Source organism: Acanthopagrus latus, chromosome 4, assembly GCF_904848185.1.
Source record: "Acanthopagrus latus isolate v.2019 chromosome 4, fAcaLat1.1, whole genome shotgun sequence".
In the NCBI taxonomy this organism is placed as follows: domain Eukaryota; kingdom Metazoa; phylum Chordata; class Actinopteri; order Spariformes; family Sparidae; genus Acanthopagrus; species Acanthopagrus latus.
Genome location: NC_051042.1, coordinates 28,290,420 through 28,303,571, shown reverse-complemented (window position 1 = coordinate 28,303,571; position 13,152 = coordinate 28,290,420). Strand labels below are relative to the sequence as shown.

The following is a 13,152-nucleotide window of genomic DNA, read 5'->3' as shown; positions in this document are numbered from 1 at the left end:
CGCACCAGAGAATTCATTCTAACTCAATACAATTTTTTATTTTTTATTATTCATTTTTTTCCCAGCAGTTGGTTGGTTGATCATCAGGCTGAAAACCTTCAAAGAGCAAAGGACAAATTATACGAACTATTATTTTCAAACCAACCAACTTTAAACTTAACATTTAACATGGCTTTGACATAACAAAGCTCAAACTGATCTGCTGCTTGAACTCATCAATTATACTTTATTATAAATGTCTATCAGCAGCACAGTCAAGTGTAAAAATCAAAATTAAAATCTTTGTTACTAGTGGTGTCTTTGAGCAGAACCAAGACCTGAATCCTGCTCCTGTCTGCCTGCACTTCAGTGATAATGAGCAGCCTGCTCTCTGAGCGAGTGGAGCATCATGGGAACTGTAGTTTGTATTAGGTTTCCACAGTTTTTTCACCTCACTGTCAACCAAGCCTAATCCAACATCAAACTCCCCTGTATTGCTCAACGTTTTAAACCAACAGTAACAGTTTAGCCTGTCCCGCAACGTTAAAGTAAGTGAGTAAAGATTTGCTGGATCCGTCTCTTTATCTGGATATGCACAGAAAGTTAACAGGGTCTATTCTGGGCCGAGATCCATCCTCCATCCAGGTTTTGTGAAAATCTGCTCAGTAGCTTTTGTGCAATGCTGTTGCAATGCTCTTCTGTCATGTAGGAAACACTAAGAGAACTGATACTCATAAAGGCTGCACCATTATTAAACTTTCTAATTTTGATAATAAAACATCTTCTTGAATGAGCTTTAAAAAAACTGGATCTAAATCAAAAGACATCAAACACCACAAAGCTCAAAATCCACATCATGACATGGAAATGTTTAGAAATTAGAAAAGCATCTTCACCAGAAATGACTTTCAACCAACTTTTACTGAAAAGTGTAGACAGAATTTCATTTTTTTACAGATAATATACAAACAAGTAAACAAATTGGACTGAAAACATACATTTCTCTGTGGAAAAAAAAACTATAATATTGGTCCATAAATGTATCTCTTCATGAAATGTCATGAACTCATATTAATTACACCTGAATGTAAAAGTGAGAATCCAATCGATCAATCAGTAACAACAGGATGTAACAGACAAATTAAAACAGTAAACTCTCAACTCGGCAGGATTTCTTGAGGCACTTTGTATGAGACGCTGGAGGACACGAGGGAGACGGAGCGAAACGACACCTAACAAACACCTTCTTTCACATAAATTAAAGGTAGTAACAAACGTAAGACGCTATAAAACAAATAAAACAAACATTCAGAAGCAACACTTCTTTGGTTTCTATCAGTGTGCCACAACTTTCTATTTGATTGCAGAGCATCCAGATGAATCTCGAGGGTGATTAACAGATCAAATTAAACCTGCTTATGTTGTGCTTCTTTAAAAAAAAAAAAAAAATTAAATAATCAAGTATCCATAAGGCTGAAAGATGTCAATTTAAATGTTTTTAAACACAAGTACAAGTGTTTTTTCTTCCTGGAACAGGTTACACAATAAAAAGGCAATCATGTATTTTTCTGACACTGAGGAAGGAGGAAAAATAAGAAAACAGGTTCAGGAGAACTATCCCTCTACAAAAAAGCTTGGCTGAAGATGGGTGCTTATCTCCGGATGCACTGGTGTGTTGACAGTGACGAGGTTCCGTCTTGTCTTTCTGAGGATGCATCGAGTGTCCGAGCTCTAAGTGGTGGCTGCCACGGAGCCTTTCTTCTCAGCGAAGAAGCTCTTGAGCATCATGACCTGGCCGAGGCCGATGACGAACAGCAGGACGGTCTCGCCGATGGACCAGTAGGTCACCCTCTCGAGGAGGTGCTCTGCTTTTAAGCGGTCATGCGCCTCTCTCAGCCTGTACCTTGTCTGCGAGTCAGCCACCACCTTCAGGCTCTCATGAATGGCGACGCAAGATGACTCCACCTGAAAGTGGAAAGATCAACACAGGTTAAACCAACAGCCCGGGGGAAAGCATACAGTGAAAGATCGGACTAACGTATGCAAACATGAAACACTATACTTTCTTGTGAATAGCACACTACACACCTTCCATAGGAATTACAAATATGAGCTGTTATGGGGAAGCTGATGTTTAATTCTGTGTTCTTGAAGCTGCAGTATAACTGTTTGCTTATATTTTAGTACAATTTCTGTTAAACTAAATCAGACGACCCTCCAAAAATGTTTTTTTTTTTAAAGGATAAATTCACCTAAAAATATTGTGCACGATGTGCAAAATGTTGTGCACACATTACTTTTGGGGCTTCACAGCATTCTCCAAAACAACTAAAGCAGAACAACACTTTAAAAAAAAAAAAAGTAACAAAAAACAACTAAAAAGAGAACATAAAATGGCTCCAAGCAGCTGTTCCACTGTAATCCAAGTCTCCTGACGCCCTGAGATCCCAAATTGGAAAACACTTTATTTACACCTTTGACATGCTAAAACCTTCACTGTAGCTGCTGAGCTACAAGCGCTAGCACATCTGAAGTAGGCGCAAAAGCTCGAAAAGCATGTGTCAAAAATTGAGTTCTTTTCAACTTCAAATAGATTTGGGATCCTTACGAAACTTCACTCTACTTGTCGTCGGCAGGAAGGTGTGGAGATCATGACTTTTGGGTGAACTTACCCTTTAACATCTGGGTTTTTCAGGTGTGGTGAGGAAATCATGACTTTTGGGTGAACTTACCCTTTAACATCTGGGTTTTTCAGGTGTGGTGAGGAAATCATGTTCCATTCTTGCAAAATAAGGGTCAGTCTTGGTTAACGCAATATTTCCAGTACATGTTGAGACCGTCGACTTGAACAAGAGCAACTTTGGCTCCACCTAGTGAACTTTTTAAAAACTGTCTCACTTCTAGCTAACACAAATGATACTGCAAGAATTTTGCTTCACTTCCTGTCACATCAACAGCTGCTTGGCTAAGACAACACCTGCTTCATATCTTGTATGTAAAAATGTGTTGTAGCTTTTCTTTATGTGTCTTTCTGTTTGCCTCTCCACCAGGAAGTGTTTGCAAGTGTTTAAACGTTGAGAAATCAGTCACACCAGAACACAGGATAAAAGCAAATCCCTGGTCTTGATATCAAGCCAAACATAAGAGATTTTGTGGCCCTCTTAACAACTTAACCCTTTTTTTTTTTTAACAACGGTCTGCCTTTGTTCACTTGAACCCTTTCACACACTCTGAAGTGACGGCCACAGCAGACAGACACACAGAGCAGCTGGTTGCCAAACTTCAAGTTCCTCATCCTTACCTGAGTCAGAGCTGTGGCTCGCGACATGCCCTGCACGAGAGGGTCCTCGTCTCCAAATCTGAAGTCCAGGTACACCGTTTTGTGTGTGAAAGTGGAGAACTCGTTGCTGAAGCAGACCATGTAGACGCCCTTCATGGCTGTGGTGTGAGAGAAGCTGTCATACTGCTTCTTCTTCTCGTTGTACAAGACGTTGTTTTGGGGATCGGTGACGAAGCAGTCCACATCATAGTTCCCTCCTGTTATCACCTAGGAGTACAGAAAACACACACACACACACACACACACACACACACACACACACACACACACCATAAGTACATGTGTGGATGGCAGCATGCATGTGATGAAAGATGTCAAAGTGAAACATATGTTGTCACATCTGGACTGTGCCATGTTAAACTGAGTCAAACTGAACATGAAGCAAACCAGTGAGGTGGGTAACGGTAAGAAAACATGTAAAACATCTGCTTACAAAAGTGCAAGTGGCATCAAGCTATAAATTAAAATTAATAAATGAGGGTGTAATTTTAATGGCCAAATAGGCACCTCACTAAAATCAAATGCATTTGAAATGTTGAGAACTAAACATAGTCTTCCTTTCAAATAACAAGAGACAGAAAGACACAACTTAAATAACACACTGCTATCTGAACCATCACTTGACAGCATCTTGAAAACACAGAGTGGAGGTGTGTGTGGGAGGGGAGAGGGTGAAGCCAACTTACCTGGAAGTCTATTTCAAACTTCACGTCTTTCTCCAGCTCCTGGTAGAAACATTGCTTGTCGTTGTCAGGGAGCTCAAACGTGAGCTCACCCGCAAACACCACGAACACATGCAGCAGCAGACAGCTCAGTCCCAGGCACAGCATGGTGGGAGCCAGATAATGAATAGGAGTAAACTAAAGTGAAGCACCGACGACAACAGTGTGATAACCCTGACGTGGCATGAGCGCGAACAACTTCCGGGTCAGGTTTGTTTATTTTTTTTGTGAAGATAGTAATAATTATAATCCCACAGATGTAAAATGTAAATTATTATCAAAAATTTGCCGGTGTAAACTCTAAATAAAAAAACAAAAAGTATTTTTAAAAGAGAGCTGGTTGGAAAGTGACGCGTTCTGCGTCACTTTACAACCAACCGCCGCGGGGTTTGGATTTCAAAATAAATGTCAATTTTTTCTTGCTCATACTGAAAGCGTTAATAAGGCATACATTTCAAACTTTGATTGCAGGTCCTGTTTTGAGTCATGTTCATGTGTTTTCATTTGTGAAAAACACTTTGGCTATTCTGATAATTTACAGATGCAGCAAATTGTTTTTAGTGTATCCAAAGTGATTGCTGTATCACAAAGCCTTATTTAAATACCGCTCAGTTCTCTTATTGCTTGGGGCCCTCACGAAATGGCACAGATGACAGGTTGATAATTATGTATTATTTTGTGTTTGTGAATACACGCACAAACACACAAACACGTAAAGCTCACACAGCAGGCCATGTTGCTATGAAAACACTGGGTAATGTTAAAAACAAGTAATCAGTGGTAATGACACACAATTAAAAGGACATATTTTGTTATTATTTGACGGACTGATGAGTCCATGCCACTGGTTGAATAATCTCCCTTCAAGTTACATTTCACCCAGCTCACTTTATGTCATTATTTAAGTATCTTTTTCATTTCCTTTATATTGCTGTATATTATTACATCTTTTTTTACATATGCATTTTAGTTACATTTTACATACTTTACATGACTTGTATTCTTTTTATTTAAAAAAAAAAACAACAAAAATCTATTTATTTGTTATTAATGTTCTGCAATTTTGTACGTTTCATATTAAGATAGTGAAAGAGGCAATCTCGAAGATTTCCAGAAGTGGCAGTTGCAGGTGTATTGTTGGACCTCACTGCATCCCAGAGATCCTGTGCGGCCTGTGTGACGTCAGTAACTTGGCAGCTTTGGCACGCACCCTTAACATCACCACATGTTACCTTGGGCCATCGGCTCAGTCATCACTTCATTCATCAACAGATATTGACTTAACACCTACTTATTTACAAAAATGTATTTGTCTCTAGGGGGCAACTAAGGGCATGTGGAGTAGTTGTACACAAACAGAAGCAAGTCAGCATGTTAAGTACACACCTTTTAAATAATTATAAATGTTGTGTCAGATGCACAATGGATAAACAGTGGAGCATGGACAATATCTAGTTAATGTAGGCTGTGCTGAGGTGAATGGTGCATTCAGCTGTGGGCCCCAAATCAAAATTCTGCTTAGGGCCCCATAATGCCTTGGGGCAGCTCTGTGTGGGCTTTTTGCATTTAAATGTTGCAGCTGGCCCAAAGGCATGTTGTCGGTTCGTTCAATCAGTAAAATTGCGTAACACATTCACCAGATGAAAAGAGTGGGCGAGCTGCATTGTGCTGCTGTCTGTTGAGCAGGGCGTGTGTTTGGGCCTGCAGCAGATTATCATACCTCTGTAAGAGTGTCTGACGTCATCACCCACTGCAAAAGCTCGCGCCAGCAGGCCAGGTTGCCATGAAAACGCCGGGTACACACTAAACACGACTCTTATTTTGAAAATCCCAGACGGCGCAAGCCCCGCCCCTACGCGTGACTCCGTGAATCATATTTGGAAAACACGGAAAGAAGTAACACCTTTTAGTCCAGGAGGCTGTTTGACCTTTTAACTAATTCGCAGGATTTGTCATAGAAGGAGAGATTAAGAACTTCGTTTTTGTGATTTTCTTTCTGTTCTAGTTTTTTTTTTTTAGTGAGTCGTTAAATAAAATTAACAGCCTTGAATATGCAAAATTACTTAGAGGTGATGAGGGAATATGTGGAGAATCATGAGACCAGTCTCATAGTTGCTTTTGTCGCAGGTAAACCTTTTACCTTTTATCTATTATTTTATCATAAGGGTGTTATGTAAGCTTTGTTTGTTACCTTTCCACATTTACTGACATGCCAGTGCAAGAGAAGTTAAATAACTCTACAGATGATGTATAGAGTATATATAATGTATGCAGTGTAAAGTATGTAAGTAATGCTGTCTGCTATGTGACAGATACATTTATTGTGGCTGCTGCTGCTGCTCATGTTATAAGTATCAGTGGAATATCTGTTTGAATCTGCAGAATGGAGGGATGATATTTTTGTATATATATATTTTTTGTTTTTTGGAGCTAAGGTTATATCAGAGACGTCCTTATCAGGGGTTCAATTCAGTATCTTGTTTTTCTGTAAGTTAATTTTTTTTCAACACAGCTTTTCATGTCTCATACAGAACAGCCTAAAAAAATACAGAATACAGCACAAGGTCTATGTAACCACAACAAGACATACAGTACAAAATGTCATCTGAGGTCAACATTTTCCTCTCTGTCAGGGGCGAGCGTACTGGCCTTGCGTCGATGGCTGGCTGGGGGTGTGTGTCGGAGCAAGGCCAGGCTGGACGGGAAGACTGTCCTCATCACTGGAGCCAACACTGGCATCGGGAAGGAGACGGCCCTGGATATGGCCAAGCGAGGTGAGACCACTGTTCTTGAAAAGAATCCCAAAAGCCATTCTCCAGTAAAAGTAAAGATATTAAAGTAAACTGATATTTATTGTATTCCAGTATGTTTGGCAATAAATCAGCCTGGCCAGTTACCAGATCTGATATTCAGCATTTAATTGATTGTTGGAATCTGTGCGTTTTTACCCAATTGCAGATAAATGAAAGTAAAAACTAGTAAATAAAGTTATCAAGTAGAATCAGTGAGTAAAAAGTACATTTGTCTCAAAAATGTGGTGGAGTGGAAGTTAAAAGTGGCTCAGAAATGGAATTACAAAATTCAAGTGGAAGAAACTCATAATTATACTTGGGTAAAGTACTTGAGTAACATTACTTAGTTACTTTCCATCAGTGGGTGTGACCCATCTGACTTTTTATATAAATACATGGTTGCACTTTGGCCCATTACCGTCTAACTTGCCCGTCATTGTGATCAGCAAGCTTTGCTCCCTCCTTCTAACACACTGAGAAGACTCACACGACTTTAACTCTCTGCTGGACTTATTAACATATTTTGTTTTATGTTATTATTAATATGTTGTATATTATATATACTGCACTGTTCTGTAATGTTATACATACATACATATGCTATATTACATTATATTTGATGTTACATGAATTATTGCTGCACTACACTATATATATTATACACTAAATTCTGTTCTATTAGATACATTATTATATATAGATATGTCAAATGCTGTATTGATAAAGGAAAACAATACGTATCATACCATAATCATATTATATTTTATGATAGTATGGTGTACAATGTTTGCATATACTTAATGTGCTTATTTCTGCTGTTAATCACACTACCATCACTTTTGCTGTGTGATTTAGCCTTTTACAGTTTCTAGTATTATTTCTTTTCTTATATTAGTTTTATAAACCTGTCATTATTCATTGCTGACCTCTGTGCACCTTTAATTATTAATCCGGCAACAATTTAACTCAATAAGTCAATAAAGTCTTATCTTATCATCTACAGGGCGGCTCTGGGTTTGCTCATTCGTTTTTTTTGTTGTTTTTTTTTTTCACTCGCGCTGTTTACATTTTGATTACGCCAACACTGATTTCTTGTTTTTGTCCAGGGGCCAGAGTGATCCTCGCCTGCAGAGACATGACCAGAGCCCACATTGCAGCGGACGAGATTCGGCAGCGGAGTGGAAACGGCAACGTGGTTGTAAAGAAACTGGACCTGTCCTCGCTGCAGTCCGTCAGAGACCTGGCCAAAGATGTCGAGGCCAACGAGGATCATCTGAACATCCTCATTAACAACGCAGGTACTCTGCAGTGACGGACATGTATACTGAAGGTGCAAGTAGAATTATAAGGGCGCAGTAAAGACTCTACGGAAAGGGATTTCATTAGTTTTGTTCCATATGAGTATTTTTTGTTGATTGTCAGGTGTCATGATGTGTCCCAAGTGGAAGACTGAGGACGGCTTTGAAATGCAGTTCGGTGTCAACCATCTGGGACATTTTCTCCTCACTAACTGTCTTCTGGACTTGCTGAAGAAGTCGGCTCCAAGTCGCATTGTCACCGTCTCCAGTCTGGCACACGAGAGGGGTAAAGTGACTGTTAGTCATTGCAGGTCATCAACAGACTTGTGGCTGTCAAACAGAGGCTTTTTAGCCTCCTTTCCAATCTTTGATAAAAAATCATTTTAAAGTTAATCCAGTGATGTTGACAGCGGGATCTTATCATTTCTTTCAAAGCAGTGATAGTGTAAGCTGAGCTGAGCAGCTGAGCAAATCTGTTGATTTGTTGACCCACAAGTTTTTCTCAATAATTCACCCAGAATTATCAGTCATCATCTCTACTCATCCCTATGCGAGTGGAACATCAGGTGCTTCAAGTTTAGTAGTCCATAAAACATGTCAGGAATCTTTACAGCAAAGCAGTGTTACAGCATTCTCCTAAACATCTGAAGCAGATGGGGACTTGTTTTTAAAACGTATACGTATGGTGTAATCCAAGTCTCCTGGCCCTTTAGATCCCAAATTGATTGGAAATGACTTTATCTACACTCTTAAATACAAATACAATACAAAATACTAGTATGAAGAAATGCATTTGATTCAAATACACTAATCTGTAATCTAAGAAATACAAAACATGTTTTAAATGACTTAAATGAAGTCGTTATTTTAGGTTTTTTGTTTTGTGTAGTTCATCATCCATGTAACTACGTGTCTACTTTATCTGTTTTTTTTTTAACTTCTTGCCTTCACCATGTGAGTCGTTCCTGCAGTATTCTAATGAAAATATGTCCAATATGATTCATTCATCAATATGATTAACCAATTATCAACTAAGACAACTGCTTAAAATTTGCATACCTGATTTAAAGTGAAACTACTCTTTGGTTGGCTTTCATGACAGCTGTAAACACATAAAACTCACACGATTGTTCTGGATTTCAACATGTCGTTTTGGCTTAAAGACTAAAATGAATTATGCCTCTCGCAGGTCAGATACACTTCGATGACATCAACCTGGATAAAGACTACGACCGTCAGGTGAGCTACCGCCAAAGCAAGCTGGCCAATGTGCTCTTCAGCAGAGAACTGGCTACAAGACTGCAAGGTAGAGTCCACCACTGAAACATGTTTTCATTCACAAAGATGTCACAAATCTAACGTAGGTCTTGTCACTTTTTAGATCTTTACCTCTTTTGTTTTAATCCGTAGTGTTCTTGTGTTCTCTCTCACTGTGTTTATTAGGCTTGTGATGTTAAACGTATTTAAAAAATGACGTTATTTGATGGATCCCTGTCATCAGGCACTGGTGTGACGACGTACAGTCTTCACCCTGGAGTCATCCGCACCGAGTTGGGCCGCCACTTTTTCCCCACCATTGCCTTGTGGAAGAAGATCTGTTTCATGCCGTTCTACTACTTGATCAAAAGTCCGTGGGAAGGAGCTCAGACCACCATCTACTGCGCTGTGGACGAGAGCCTGGAGAACACCAGCGGCCTCTACTACAGGCACGTACATCAGAAATAAAACTCCCCCGTTTGCTTTGACAGTGAAATAATGATTTATGATGTTTTAAATAGTTCACACAACACAATGCTTTTAGTAATTCATACATCGTGAACACGCTTGATCCAACTTATATTGATTTTTTGACTTATATTTGATTTTTCTCCCATCACACAGTGACTGCGCCCCCAAAACTCCAGCGCCCCAGGCCCTGGATGACGCTGCAGCCAAGAAGCTGTGGGACGTCAGTGCTTCCATGGTTGGTCTGGCTTAAACACGACAGCCCGCCCTGCTTTCATCACCCATTCCTCCTGCTGGAGTCGGTGTTTTTGTTTACACGGGTTAGCACAGCATGTCAACCTGTTTTATTATCTAATGCATTAAGGTCATTGCACTCACAAGGATGATTTCACCCGTTCAGTTCTTGTCGAACTGAAATGATTTGCTGATGAGTGCACTATTTAATCAACTCAGCAAATTGGGTATTTGAATGAGGTGCATTATCTTTATTATTATGCTTATTACAATATGTGCTTTATTATACATCTATGCTACGCTGCTATATCCTCATCAAAAGGGGGCACTACTTGCTTTTTATTCTACTGTGTGATTGTTTGCATTTAAATGATCAATTGCTTTCATACATTTAAAGGTGCATAATGTAAGAGTTTTAGGTTAAAACATTTAAAAGATGTACTAAAGTTCTCAACAGAATGTGAAGAATTAACTGCAGAGACACTTACGAACAATATTGCAGAGATATCTGCTATAGTTAGCATGCTAACCAGCTAGCCCCAGGCCTTCAAACCTCTTTCCCCAAGTGAGCCAAAGCTCCTGTGCTGGCAGTGTAAATACTAACGCTCAAGGTAGTCCAGCTATCTGCGCAGCTAATTAAGCTAAGAAGGTAACAGTAGCTACAGTCATGGATGGACAAACAATAGTTAGCAGCAGTTAGCAGTTACTCCAGTGATATGTTGCCCCCTATCTGTTGGGAGGATGAATTCAACAAGGGGCCAAATGCTTTAAGCTTTTTTATTTGGAATACTAAAATACGTATGGGCCAAAAAGACTGGCATTTGTTCATCATGTGACTTTAAGCTGCATATTCCAAGAGGCATTTAGGACTTTAAACTGCAGCTTTTATTCGTGCCATCTTACAAACAATAAAATGAATCATTGCAGAAACACAGCCGTAAAAAACAAAAGCAATCCTACATCTTCCTAAGAACTAAACAGAAAGGAAGATGAGAGTCTTATCTGTGTGCAGGCAGAAGAGGTGGACTGAAGTGGTGCTGACGTGTTATGGAAGTGGCTTTATGTGCCAGCAAGTGTTGAGAGGATTGTTGCACTTCAGATGAGAGAGAGGATCCTCCACCAGGTGTGGAGAGGGAGTGGACGCCTCGGGGGTAGAGAGCAGTTAGGAAGCAGCCAGTAGATCCAGAAGACTCGTGTTTCTGTGTGTGTGTGTGTGTGTGTGTGTGTGTGTGTCATGATAAGGGTGTTTTGATGTTTTGCTTCTTTTCATTGGTTGATGTGAGAAATTGAACTGTGTGCCTTTTGTTAACTGAATTTTCTCGAAGTGAACAGTACAGAAATGCACAATGGGAACCATCAGCGATGTAACACTCCTGGCAATAAACATTTATTAAAAGTGTTTTTTTTTTTCTTTTGTTCTTCCTGGCATTCATTCAATAACAGGTGCAATTATTACACTCTTACATATGCAGTTATGAAAGATTTATGACTGTAAAATCTGCAAAAAATTGAAACGCAGTCTTTTAGAGTCACATCACTTCCAGCTGAAACAATTAGAGAATGCCGGCTTCAGCGACCCAGTCAGTGCTGCTCATATGAACCACGGTTATTTAAAAGATTTTAGAGTAAACAAATGGCACAAATTCTGATAGTTGAAATATTTTAGACATTCAAAAGAATAAAGCTTCCCTCCACTGTTACACACACATTCACCTGTTTAAAATAAAGTCATCAAGGTTTTTCCTGTGAGTCAACAGAACAGCAGCGTCACTTCCTTCTTTCCTTGAATTTTCACACTTGTGGCTGTCAGCTTGATGCTGATCCATATTTTTGTATCATTCTTGTGCAGTATGCTGAGTATGAGCGATATTCCCCTGTTCAAAAAACATCCACTTATTGAGCTGTGCTGTAATTATTGTTGTGTGGAAATGCCAAGACTGCATTTTTGGGTGTGAGAATTGTGTAGTGTGAGAAATGCTGGCATGCATCAAATTGAAATTACTCACCCAATTTTTTTATATTCCAGTGAAGCTGTTACATCACCCTCAGTGCGTTAAAATAGATTATGTCAGTCGTGCTGCATCATGTCACTGGGTTCACTTTGCACTTCTGGTTTTAAAATGTAACGTGAGTGGAACACGATTTTTTAGAGTGTAGACGTATACAAGCTGCCCCAAAACTACATTTTAATCTTTATAGATCACATTGGTGTGTCAAACACAGGTCTCTCCTTGTGCACTGAGAAGGCTGCATAGCTCCCTTCTGTCATATGTCGGGGAAATATGACTGAAAAACCAGGTGTGCTCAGAGCTGCCTGAAGGGAATCCGCTGAGAGAAAGTCAAAGACAAGCATTTCCACTTTTCAGTTCTTGGATGTGAAGTATAACTCAATGCATCCAGCACTCAAGTGTCTAAAAAGAAAAAAAAGACTTAAGATTGTTTAATTTTGGACAAATCATCAGATAGATTACAATTCAATCTATACGTTAGTGTTGGTGGCCTCTTACTCATGTTATAGGGAACTTGCAAAGTTTAAAAACATATGACGTCTTGGCAAAAAAAGCAATAAATCACAGTTGTAGTCGTCCCCCTTCAAAACAATTTGTAGCTTTACAGCAAACAACTAAAGCACAAAAAGTAATTACAGCTTTCAACACGATTACCAAAATATGAATGGAATGACTCAGTTACCCCAAAGGCTCTCTGACTCAGATGTCTCCAGTATCTGTAGGTAATGTCATGCACATGCCCTTATCAGTTCTCCGTCCAACGGATACAGAATCTATAGCTGGGCTGGAAAAGTGATAAGGAGATGTGAGCGACCACAGAACCACAACAGCTGTTAAATTTCTACCACACCGTGATGAAGGACCTGTTGCTAAGAGTCCTGAGAGGTTTAGAAAGTCCCCAACCGTTGGTCCGCGATCCTTTGAGTCCTGACGCTGACCGAGGAGGTTCGCCGATGGGGATCTGTTGGTTTCGCTTCCACCGTTCAGCCACAGAAGAGGTAAACCACTAATGGAGATTCTACCATCTCTGCCAGCTGAAAACCGCAGGGATCC

The 13,152-nt window shown here is 39.7% G+C and overlaps 2 protein-coding genes across 2 annotated transcripts; one reads left to right on the top strand and one right to left on the bottom strand.

Moving 5' to 3' along the window:
• Window positions 1–881: 881 nt before the first annotated feature.
• tmed3 (transmembrane p24 trafficking protein 3) lies at window positions 882–4,237 on the bottom strand. The gene is made up of 3 exons (XM_037094371.1): window positions 4,006–4,237; window positions 3,281–3,526; window positions 882–1,944 (listed from the first exon to the last, which is right to left on the bottom strand). The coding sequence occupies exons 1-3, from the start codon at window positions 4,147–4,149 to the stop codon at window positions 1,711–1,713; spliced, it is 624 nt and encodes a 207-aa protein (XP_036950266.1). The 5' UTR covers window positions 4,150–4,237; the 3' UTR covers window positions 882–1,710.
• A 1,685-nt stretch (window positions 4,238–5,922) lies between these two features.
• On the top strand, window positions 5,923–11,489 carry si:ch211-107o10.3 (uncharacterized protein LOC407663 homolog). Its single transcript, XM_037094370.1, has 7 exons — window positions 5,923–6,168; window positions 6,675–6,815; window positions 7,940–8,131; window positions 8,256–8,417; window positions 9,321–9,437; window positions 9,633–9,837; window positions 10,013–11,489. The coding sequence occupies exons 1-7, from the start codon at window positions 6,093–6,095 to the stop codon at window positions 10,107–10,109; spliced, it is 990 nt and encodes a 329-aa protein (XP_036950265.1). The 5' UTR covers window positions 5,923–6,092; the 3' UTR covers window positions 10,110–11,489.
• The last annotated feature ends 1,663 nt before the right edge of the window (window positions 11,490–13,152 follow it).